This window comes from Chroicocephalus ridibundus, chromosome 4 (assembly GCF_963924245.1).
Source record: "Chroicocephalus ridibundus chromosome 4, bChrRid1.1, whole genome shotgun sequence".
Classification (NCBI taxonomy): domain Eukaryota; kingdom Metazoa; phylum Chordata; class Aves; order Charadriiformes; family Laridae; genus Chroicocephalus; species Chroicocephalus ridibundus.
The window spans coordinates 85,326,847-85,339,241 of NC_086287.1; the positions used below are offsets into that span (position 1 = coordinate 85,326,847).

Genomic DNA, 12,395 nt, shown 5'->3' on the forward strand with positions numbered 1-12,395 from the left:
TGTCTGGTGTGGAGAAGAGCCAGTGTGAGATTTTTATCAGCAAAACAACTGTGACTCTGTATGCCAGGTAGCCATGGCCCAGTGTAAGGATTGGTGTGTGGAGTTTTTGGCTCCTTCAGCCTAACGTTGGTGGCACAATTCAGAGCTGTTCATATTTTTAGAAGATGGGAGCTACTGTTGTTTGGGCTTGTACTACAGTATTTCTAGAGAATATTGCAAAGCCTTTTCTTTGAAAAGAATAAAAATTTCAGAACTGTCATATCAAAAATAGTGTCAAGAGTAATGGAGACTTCATTATATTGGAACTTATAAAAGTTAAAATTTTGCCAGCCTGACATATAGCATTAATACTTGATATTGATCCCGCTTGAAACAACTTATTTTTTTCAGATTTCTACTTCTTTTTTTTTTCTTTAAGTTGTATTCAGTGTCATCTTCAGTTATGAGGTTTGTGTTCCCGGAAAAGGTGGACTTCATTGCATCCTGGTGCTGTAAAATGAAGCTGTGTTCTGAGGAGAAATTTTTGTATTTGTCATTGCTGAAATTATAGATTGACTTTGATTCTGGTTTTCTGACTGTTCCATTTCACTGCATATTCTTTCTTTCTTTTTTTCCAAAGCTATTCAGTGTCAAGGATAAAATCTGAAGTTAAGTGCTTAGTCACTGGGTATCCATTCAGAATTTGTTTGACGTGAATTGGCCTGCTCTATTAGCTGGCAAAAATTAGTATGGCATGTGGTCTCTTAAAAGAGAGTGTGCTAAGTAAACGGTGATTGACTTTCTACCCATGTGTGAGTTTTTTGATTAAAAAGGTTTTGCTTTGTCTTAATCCATTTTTAAACGTACATTATCTACTGTATTCTGAAGAATTTGGCAAACAAAGCCTGTGGGGAATTGTCCTTTACTTAGAATGACAGCTGATGTTAGCGACAAAAATGGTAACTTTCAAAATCCTTTTTCTTCATTCTGCTGGTTTTGCTGTAGGAGGCAAGGAGAGATTAATGGATGAATCATAAAAAATGCTGTAAAAAAGTATATCTGCAAAACATTATTGAAGTTGTCAAAGAAGGATTTATCAGAAACTGATTTGTATTGTGGCTTCTGTAAGTCTTTTAAACTTACATTTTGTTCGTGCGAAAACCTTCAAATTATGGAGTATTTAGCTCTGAGGAGGCTATCTCCCTGAGTTCTTCATCCTTAAATTGAAGTGACTGACTACGGTCTCATTAGAATTTTGCAGCAGAGCAAAAAAGTGAATTCTTTCTGAAAAATGTAAGTGGGTGGGTTGTTGTCTTGAAAACCAAAGCAAAACACTCTTAAGGCCTTCCTTGCTTGCCATGGAAAACTAAAAAAAAAACCAAACCAACAAACTCCCCCCCCCCCCCCCCCCCCCCCCCCCCCAAAACAAACAACAAAACAAAACTGTCCATGCAACTCTTTCTTTTACCAGTTATATTTAAAGAGGTATCTGTTTGAAACATAGACTTAAGTTGTGTAGTATGTGGTAGCTAATTAGTGGTATATAATGGTAGCTATGAGTGGTAGCTAATATTGGTGTATGGTTTTTACATATTTTAGTTTTGTCTTTGGGCAGATGTTTTTAAGTATAGTGACTTTTACTGTTTTCTCCTAAATAGTAAATTGAACTCTTGTATTGCAGAAAGGAATGATAAAATGTGTTTTTACATGAAATATAGCATATTGATGGTAAAAAAAAAAAACACAACAAAAACAAACAAAAAAAAACCAAACACAAAACAAAACATGAAAAAGGCAGGCATTTTTGGAGGCTGCTAGAGATCCTGAATATTTTGTATTTTGAACTGATGTAGAACTCAAGTTGGTAGTAAACTTTAAATAATAGCTTTATTGAAATGTCTTTCACAATCACACTGTATTAGTACTATATAATGGAGCTTGAGGTTGGCCCAATAGACAAATGCATTGCATCTTCAAGTTTTGGAATAGCATGTCATGGGTGAAAAATGAAATAAAATGCTTGAGGTGCCATTTACATATTAAGCCAATGGCCTGAAGGGGTTTCATGCCTTTCTGAGTGTCTCAGTCATTTTCATGTTAGGCTCTTTGTAATTTTGCTAAAATATACTTTGTTAAACAGGAGATATCCAGAAAGTCTTGCATTAATTTGCCTTTGTTTTTGCTCTTCAGACAGTGCCCTGTTATAAACTAAAATCACACATTCCTGAGTGTAAACTGATCATGTTCCCAATGGAAATTTCAGGAATACTTGTGGCTATTTTCAAAATGTGGAAATCTATTTATATTTTTTCCACTTGTTTTTCTTCCTAGGTTTTGGCACTGATTGCATTCATCTGCATAGAGACCATCATGGAATGCTCCCCTTGCGAAGGCCTTTATTTCTTCGAGTTTGTGAGCTGCAGTGCATTGGTGGTTACTGGAGTTCTGTTGCTTATGTTCAGTCTAAATCTTCACACAAGAATACCGCAGATCAACTGGAATCTTACTGTAAGTTCATACAAATCCTAATTCTGTTTAAAATAGCAGCAAATCTGCTCTAAAGTTTTGTCTTTGAACTCTACTTTCTACTTTCTGTTTAAGATTGTGTATGAGTGTTTTCTGTGCTGAGTATACATTATACTTGTATTTACTTTGAATACTAACAGCAGAATGAGCTTTGAAATGTAGCAAGATTAAACTACATTAAATAGAACTAAAATTGTCTTCTGGTAGATTCCCTTTGGAAGGAAAAAATTCCTCCTAATGCCAGCCATTACTGTTTGTGGATGAAGTGGATAAAAAAGCAGCCTGTAGTTATTTAACTTTGACAGATGCTGTATTTACAGTAGCTCGTTCTCTCTTAAGCTGTTTTTTATATTAGGACAGCCGTGCTACATGTATTTTCTTACACAGATTAATACAGTCATCATGTAGTAATGTAAAAAGTTATGTGCTTTCTGTGTAAGCAATTCAGAACACCTGATTTCACACATAACTATTAAACATTGACTGGCAATGCTTAATGTGTTCTCAAATATGAGGAGTTTTAGGAAGAGAACTGCTGGCAGTGCACATTCCTTTTGTACAAGTCTCCATTTCCATGCTGTATTATGAGTTAAACTTTCAGATTGGGTTGCATAAACACGGGTCACAAAATCAACATATTAGTCACTCCAGCAAAAGAGCTGTCAGCTTCAAGGACAGGATTTATATCAGCTTCTTTGGACAGTACTGATACATATGTGCCTATGTTCTGTTTTATTTTATGACAGTAAGTTTGTAAGTACTGTTGGAGACCAGTCCCAGAGGTTTCTGTGTGATGTTTTTTGTTTGTTTTTAATGTAGTTTATTAATGTTGCAATTTGCATGTTTGCAGTAACTGTTTATAAGCCTGAATGACTTCTCTAAAATGAGACTGGAATGTGGCATTAGAGGATTCTTTGTACCCTGGGGATGCACAGTCTATTGAGGAACTCGTCCTAAGAGTACTTGGTAGATTAGAGGGACTGAGAACTGACTGGTAGCTGTGGGTGGGGGAGATCCAGGTGGCTTGCAAAACAAAACCAGTGGAGCCACTGGAATGTTAATGGATTGTCCTTGCCTTTGCTCCTTGTGTCCATTCTGACAGTATTGTCACCATTGATCTTCATGAGAAGCTGAAAAGCAGCAGCTGCAGAGAGAAGGTAGTCTCTGTTTCTGTTGCCAGCTTGGTTGTTTAATGAGCATCACAACAGCCCGACAGCTGATACCAGCAATCAAAGCCCATCTCTTCATACTGCACAGTTCTGTGCATGCGAGTAGGATGTACAAGAGCATGGTAACAAGTGTGTAAGTGCATCGGTGTCGCACAGAATACATGATGGTTTTGCTGGTGTGATGCAAGTGGTTTCACAGGGAATACTAGATCCAGCTTATGTTCAAAGTAAGCTTGGCCAAGACTTTTTATCAAGACAGCACAGAGTGGTATGTCCCCACGACTGAGCTGAAGTTGTCTGTGGAAGAGGCAGTTAAATGACTTCCATACTCCTACGTCTATATGTCTCTGCCTCTTGTTCTGTTGTTGAGGCCTGTGGCACGCTTTTACTGCCTACCAGAGTGCTTTCACAATGTGTTGAACATACATAAGTACAGAAGCCTAAACGCAGCTCTCTGCCTTTCCTGTCAAAGCAGTAGATACCAGTGCCTATCTGGTAGGTCCTCTCAGCCACTCTGACTCCTTACAGTACTTGAGGGACAAGAAGTGCTGCTTTGACTGAGTGCAGTGTTACTTGTCTCTGCATAGCACTCTGTTAGAGATCTTCAGAGAAAAGAGAGCTTAAAAATCCAACCAATTGTGGATGGGGAGGTTTTGGTTTTGTTTGTTTGTTGTTTTAGAAGTTAAGCATTTCGATTTTTAGGGCAATGGTCACACTCTGAACCTCAACCCCCTACCTAAACAGCATGGAGCAAGGTGACATAGTTGGAGCTCAGGCTGAAGGGTAAATGGAATATGCTGCAAATGCTTTTGCTTTAGTTCATATTGCCAAACTCAAGAGAGGTAGAAGTAAATTGCCATGATCTCACAAGTCTCGTTCTTTTAGTTATGTACTGAAGATGAAATGCTTCTCCCATTGGTATACCAAAGATCTCTAACAGAAGTGAGAAAAGAACTGGAAGCTTCTGACTTCCATTAAATGATGAGACCATCCTTCCTCAAGGCGCTTGGGAGTATCTGCATTATTCAGATAGCTGTGGTCTGATGTTGCATGGACAGAGTGGGAGATCAAAGACTGCCGATAAAACACGTATGGGAGATTACTCTGGCAAAGTTAGTAGGAAATTTAAGAATGTAGAGTTGTGGTGGGATTTTTTTTGGCTTTTTTTAGCATTTTATTCTTTACAGTTTAGAGATATATTCATACATTATCTGCCTCTTTCAGTATTTAGTACTTTCCTGTGTTTTGATGGTTATTTTGATAATTTTGCAATCTCTGTATATGACACAGTTATCAGAGGGGTTGCTTTCTGAGTAACAGACTTTCACACTCCTGAATGCTTTAGGAGGAGGTCACTTAAAAAAAAAAAGTATGACTTTATAATGGGTATTTCCCTTGTGAAAAGTCTCAAGCTTTGCTTTTAGAAGCTGGGTGAGAAGAGGCTGTTACTGTGCTTGAAAGATTTTCATAGTCTAGGAAGAAGTTTTTCTTTAAACATGGTACTCACACAAACTAGGAAAACCATTTACTTTCAAATGATCCTACATATTAGAAAATACCAGGCCATCAGCCGCTATTGTCCAACACAGAATTGTCTCCTTTAGTACTTTATTAAAATTAGATTTCTTTCTAATGCATTGTGGCTGTTGTCTGATGTCCACTATCTCTGGTTGGAATGAAAACGTGGATCAGTATATACTAGCAAATAACACAACTGCAAATTTACTAAATATTTTTTAATATGTATTTTTAGTCATTTGCAGAAAAGAGCTTTGTTTTGACCCTATTTAGAAACTTGCCAACCACTTTCTTATTTTCCTGAGAGGAGATGGTGAGGCCAGAAAAGAACCTTGCTTGGGTGTGTTGAAGAGAGGCAGGACTGCTAACGGTAGATGAAAGAACAGTCCCTTGTCTGGGTTGTGCAGCACTATTGATATTATGCAAAAACGCAAAAGCTGAGGAACCTGTCAATGGAAATTTCCATTGCCTTTATGCTTCACAGCTCAAAGGGAACCTATTCTGCAAGGAGACTTGCAAGGGGCATAGGGGAATGGAGAGCACCCCACATCCTGCTTAACTGATGAGCTGCTGATTTGAAATGTTTATTCTCAGAGTTAACTAATAACTGAATGTTTGCTATAATTTTGTGTTTGGCTAAATTATCCTTTTTTTTTTTTTTTAAAATTTATTATCTGAGTCTTGTGATCTATAGCAAGAGCTTAAGGTCTTGCAGCCAAACCGTGTGGATGACATGGCCCTCTAGAAGTAGGGACCGGGTAGGGCAGTTAAGGTGTAGCTTCCGTGTTCTGGTGAATTTGCCTGTCGTTTGCCAGGCTTTCTGACACTGTCACTGCAGGGTGGATCCACCCTAATGCTGCAGTACCTGTTTTTCAGGGCTGAGAACGGAGATGACTTGGGAAGGGGGAGAAGTGGTGGCAAACAGCTGAGAATATTGGAATTTGGCAGTGTCTCTTGGATGAGAATTTGTATAATGAAATCCGAATCATTACAGATGTAAATAATTGCATAATCAGCCAATAGAATGGACTATTTATGTTTGTGTAGGAAAAAAACCCCAATAAATCCTCCAGTAGACTTTTACCACTGATTTTTAATTTTTTTTTTAAACATCCACTGGAGCTCTGGTAGTGTGTTTCGTGTGTGCTTAGTTCTGAATACAGAGTTTTTCAGCCTCGAGCAGATGAGGCACAGAACTGAGCACAGCACAAACTAATTAGAGTTCTGCTGGGCTCGTTAGCCTGAACTGGGTCCCAGGGAAGTGCTGCTAAAGGGAGGGAACTTGAGGAGTCAGGTGTGTCTCTTTGAAGACGCAGATCAGTAGTTGTATTTTGTGCTGCCTGAACACTTACTTCATCATCTTTGCGGGGTTGGGTTTGGTTTTTTTTTTTTCAGTTGTTGCAGAGATGAAACCTTGTGTGCAAGTAACTGACACTTAAGTAGTTGGGAGGAAATTTGATGTGGTGCCAGAATGACAAACTGTCTTAGGCCAACCTTGGCTCTGATGGGTGTAATTACAAAGCTGTAGTTCAAAGGCCTTCACAGGGCAATCTTGATTTCTTTTTTTTTTTAAATTTATTTATTTTTTCCCTTTCTGTTTTGAAAAAACATCTTGGGTTTTTTTGGCTTGCTTAGCTGTTGAATGAGAAATCAAGTAAGTCATCCTTCGCTTTTATGTTTACTGCTGTCAAAATAGCAATACCTATTAAGGATGAAAATGAATTTTTCATAAAACTGTCAGAATTAATTTTCTCTGGGTTAGTGTTCTTTGTGGATGGTTCTCATTTGGTGCAGCATAGTGTAAACAATGCTGCATTATTCTTGCAAGAAATATAAGCACAAATTTGAAATACAAGAAATATTACATGGTTTTGTAGTTGTTTCTAGTAGGATCTGTTGTTTTGTGATGGTAACTGCTGGTCCTGTTTGTGTGCATGGGGCAGGCAAACGTGCAGGGAAAGCAGTGAGGAGCTGCTAAGAGAACTGAGAGGGAAATGGGCAGGTGATCTTCAAGAAACCAAAATGAAATGGGGATTGTAGAAGCATTCCTTCAGGAATGTGTTTTGTCATTTACAGCAGAGTTACTATATCTAACAGAGCTTGTAGTCCAACTCAAGAATAGTTAGAAATGAGAATAAAATCATATGAATCTTGATATCGAAGCCACTTCTTCCATTTCTTCAAAAATCATAGCTTGTCCCTGACCTTTCACAGGGCTGACTAAAGTTTTTGAAAGTCACTTCTGTTAATTCAGGGAGGTTTTTTTTACATATTTTGCTTGAGATACTGGAATTAGAACTGATTTCCAGCAAGTGCCAGATGCCTGTGTCAGGATCGAAGCACCTGAACCAGGAGCAGCTGGAGGTTATTGCTAGAGCCCCTTGGGGGCTGCTGCAGGTGAGGTGGGACCCAGGGGATGTCAGCCCTGTGTGTGGTGCAAAATGCTCGTTACAATCTTTAACAATATGATTATAGAGTAAAATTATGGGAGCTTGACTAGAGGTGCTTGGTTTAGAGGACTGACTGGTGTGTTTGTAAACTTCAATTTGATAGCTTCATATAGAAGGGGAAAAGTGCCCCAACCTTGCCAGTAAAGTACTGGTTGGAGGAAAAATTAGGGGCATTGTACAAAAAATTAAAAAAAATATAAAAAAAATCAATAACCACACTTCTCCCTCCCCTCTTCTGCCAACTGAAAAGCAAACTACCAAAGCCCAAACAGAGCTTAAAGGAAATATTACGTTGAGTGCTCTATTTTGTGGAAAATAACCTGGAGAGCAGCAGGCTGTGACTTCTGTCGCCTTTTGTCACAAGCTGTTGAAATGTGCACGCTTCTTTTCCAGATTACATTCATTTACCTATGTTAAACTCTATCTACATGCAAACGCTTGGATCTCAGAAAGCAAATGACAAAAACAACCACCAGTTTAAATGTCATATTTTTATTTATATAAGTTACTTAAAACCAAAAGACTGTAGGATGCTGTCCACTTGCCTTTTCTAGAGTTTCCCACCTTTACAGCAGAATCAGCAGAACAAAAGCCTCATCCCATCTATTTTAGTGTAAAATGCTGTTTTGTCGTAAACCCATCTTCATCCCCAAGTTAAGATGCCTCCTCTGCCTTATGCCCCTTCTGAGTGGGACAGATAGCTGGTGATGGCAGTAACAAACTGTGTCCTTGGATAGTCTCCTTTGGACTAATAGGACTGTTGATGACTGAACAGAATGACTTTTGAATAACTAGCAAGTGACCAGAAGTGAGTCTTTAATTTTTAAATCATTTTGTAAGGGAGAAAGGGAGCAGCAGCAGCCTAGAGTAGATTTGACTCAGCTCATAGATTTTGTTCTCTGTTATGGATGGCAGCTTTGTACAGTATTTTATGGCACAGCATACTGTCTCATGAGGTTGCTCTAATTTCAGCAGAAATTCTTCTATCTGTGTGATGTGGTTTTTACTTTGTCTATAAATATAATAGCAAGAACTTCAGCTACAACATGGCCAGATTTGAAACGGCTCATCTTTTTTCAATTAGTTTATTCTCTTTATTGTCACGATTATTCATTTTCTCTTACGTGGAAAAAAGCTACATTATTTTAGGGTGTGTCCTTTACTGCTTGAATTCTTGCTGTAGTTCATTCTCTTTTGTTTCTACTCTAACTTCTTCCAAAACTCTAGAGCAGAAAGATAAAAAAAACCCAAATCTAAATTTTGGATTAAAAACTTCCACCAATATTTGTGTCTGATGTTACCGTTGTATGACAATGTTATTGATAAGTGTCATTGCCCCTTAAGCTCCAAACAATCTGATCTGTGGCTATGAAAGATTGTGTTATTTTTAGCTTTTTAAGAAACTAGCCTTACTGTATCTATGTGAATCAATTATTAATTGCATTAAAAGGTTTTTACCTAATCAGGGAAAATAGAATTGCAGAAATGACTAAATTGGAGCCTCGAGATAGAATCAAGTCTTTAGATTTGAATTATTTGATTCTTTGCAAGGAGAAATTTGATATTCTTTGTAAAGAGTACAATAAAATAAAATGCCAGTGATGACAAAGTTTCTAACTCACTTATTTCTTTGGTTTCCTGGAAAAATCATGACAACGGCACCAGTAGTCTAACTTCAGCAGTATTTCATATTCTGCAGCATCTCAGACTTCTTACAAGAAGCCGCCAAGTAAATTTGTAGCATGGAGATAGATGGTAATGTCTGTCATGTTGTGGGTAGATCTAGCTATCTTGCTTCTGCTGTTCTCCTTTGGCAAGATGATCAAGCTGACAGATTCAAACAGGATCAAACATCAGCAGGATTAATTAATAAGCCCATCTGACCCCATAAATCATGGAGTAGCATATGTCATCTACTTAGTCTATGGTATTAAGGAAGTACAAAATGTGTCTGAAAAAACATAATCTGGATTGTAAGAAATGAAAAGGTGGAATAATAAGCACATCTTTGGTTGTTTGTTCTGATGGTTAGCTCCCTTTAAATAAGCTTACTTGATTTTGAATATGACTCTTGTCTTAACTTTGCAGCTACTGATTTTGTTATACTGTTAATTTTGTTGTGCTTTTCTATGCTAAACTTTTAAAACAGCTAGTATTTTTTGATTATTTGAGCACTAGAGTCTTCATGTACACAGCTCAATCATTTTAATATTCAAAGCAGGTTAGGTTCTTTGATTCATACTGTGAGAAATTTTCTCCTCCTTTCAAATAACTTCTGTGGCTCTTCTCTGTACCCTGTCCAATTTTTCAACATACTTTTAAAAATGTGGATACCGGAACAGGATGCAGCATTCCAGTGTCCCTTGCAAAGGTAAGATTACCACCTTACACCTATCGTGTCCACATGTCCAGAGAAATGTATAAGTGCTTTTTCTCTTTTTTTTTTTTTTGTCATGGCATCACATGTTGAGATGCTTACCTACTGTAATTACTAAGTTCTTCTGAGTTATTTCTTCTAGGATTTTGTCTTCATTCTGCAGGTCATTCCTGTAGGTGGCAAATGAACTCTGGTAGTAAAATATGTAACCCTACCTTGGGTTGAACTAAAGTTTTGGGTTTTTTTTTTTTTTTTTTTTCAGTTATTCAAGAGCATAGCTGCCCCTCTCCTCAGTATTTAGTTTCAGCATTCTTCATGACATACGTATGTTTACTCTAGAGACTTGATGAAAATGTTGAATACTGTTGAGTCTGGTCTCTGTTGTCATATATAGTGAGATTTTTTTCCTCTAGTGAAAAAGGGTTTGTGCAGATGAGAACCACAGCTCTTGTTGGCAACCCTGGAAGAAAGGTTTGAGCTGCTAAATTTGGAGTTGGAGAGGAGGGTACTTGGATAAATAATGAAATGCCATTTATTTTCTAATATCTCTATTTCTTAATTCATCCCTGCAAGGCAAGAAATTATATAATTAAAATTGCAATAGCTTATTTTAATAAAAATCTAGTGTTTCTTGCCATAAGTGCTGGATAACATTTATCTTAGTGAGCTTGAACGGAAATGTGAAGTATCTCTCTAGTTATACACTGGCAGGTGAAAAGATGGTAGGAGTTTCTGAGACTGCAATTTGCTTTTGTTTCCTTACTATTTGGTAAGATAGTTTGGGTCTTACTGGGCTCATGAAATCTGAACGCGTGGGTGGAAATAGCGATGAGCAGTGGAAGCCTCTCGGATTTCTTGGGAAAGTCCCCCTTTAGATGAGGGTCAGGCCACAGCAATACATCACACAGTTTATCCCCAGGTACCTTCACTTTGATAACCAGCTGTTGCTCAGTCAGTACCCTCAAAATAGTTTTCCCCGTGAATAACACAGTGCCAGAAACTTTCAGTTTTTACAATTACTTTCTAAAGCATTCCCAAATCATGCCTAGAAAAACGTGTTTTGGGAGTGACTGGATGACAGTAGTCTTTTTTAAAGTCTTTTTGCTATGTAGCTGGAATGTAGTTATGGGATTCATACCCAGGGAATAAGTTTAGGTTTATATCTTCAGTTTTCTAAGCCTGACTTCTTACTACACTTTACAAGATGTACTTTGGGGGGGAAAAAACAATAAAAAAAATGATGCTTGTTGTAAGTGGAGGAGCAGGAAGAGGAAGCGAGCCTGACTTGCATGTGAAAGAAGAGTCGAGTAGAACAAATCTGTCCTTGAATTCTAATTAAAGAGTGGTGATGGGATTTTTTTAATGGTGGGAGTTGGCATGTTCAGTGTGTTATTTTTTTTTTCTTTAACTCAGAACTGTAAGTTGCACAGCAAAGTTGTATACAGGTTTTCTTTCCAACCCTTTTGACTCTGGTAGTTTTCACCTTTCCCTGATTTCCTGTTCCTTCAGGATGTTTGTGCTGAACTGCTGTTCCCCGATTCCTCCTCAGCCCTCCTTACTCCCTGACTTCACCAATTCGTTCAGTCATCGTGACAGTCTGTTATTTCCTGCATCTCTGTAGTGTATGTACAGGTCAGTGTACATACATGTAGAATGTTTTAAAAAAATTGTAAAAGGTGCCCCAAGTAACATACTGAACAGCTAGCCCCTAATGAATCTATCACTTTTTCTTCTATTATTTTAAACTCCCAACTCTTGAATTTTTTTTTGAGCTTCGAGTCTGATCAGGTAGTCTTGTATTGATGTAATTATTCTTGTGCTAATAGCTGCCATTCAGAATTCTTCCTGATGTTCCCATGGTACATTAATGACCCTGCTGCTTGTAAGGCACGGCAGTGAAATCATCTCAACACTAAGTGACACACAGTGTATGTGTAACTGAATTGCATGCTGCCTGTCACTTTCTGTGCTTGGAGCAAAGCAAGAATTTTCCATGGATGTAGGTGTCCCTGGGGTGTTGCTGTGCGTATGTTTTAAAATGTCTGCTTGAAATACCAATTTTATGCAATAAATACACAAAAATCTCTCATGTATTCTCATGATACAGGCAGCTGTTATAAAATAGCATAGGATGTGCAGTTTTCTACAATGTAGGCCTCAAAGAATTTGTAGAAAAATCCTTGACTGTTACCCGGGCAGTGCATGGAGCACTCCTGTCATGTGAAAGAGAACAAGGGGTTCCTGGAGTGCTAAAGCTGGATATTTGGGTTACTTCAGTGTCAGCTGAGGTAGAGCAGCTTTACTCATTGGTTATGCTGACAGTACTTTCTGAATAAACCCAGTAGAAATCGACGTAGCACATCCAGAATCTGCACT

At 38.0% G+C, this 12,395-nt stretch overlaps 1 protein-coding gene across 1 annotated transcript in view; it reads left to right on the forward strand.

Moving 5' to 3' along the window:
• CMTM4 (CKLF like MARVEL transmembrane domain containing 4) overlaps nt 1-12,395 on the forward strand; it is a 38,898-nt gene that overhangs the window by 17,555 nt on the left and 8,948 nt on the right. The window contains exon 2 of the mRNA XM_063334631.1: nt 2,311-2,487. Within this exon, the coding sequence (XP_063190701.1) occupies nt 2,311-2,487 (177 nt within the window). The remainder of the gene's footprint in view (nt 1-2,310; nt 2,488-12,395) is intronic.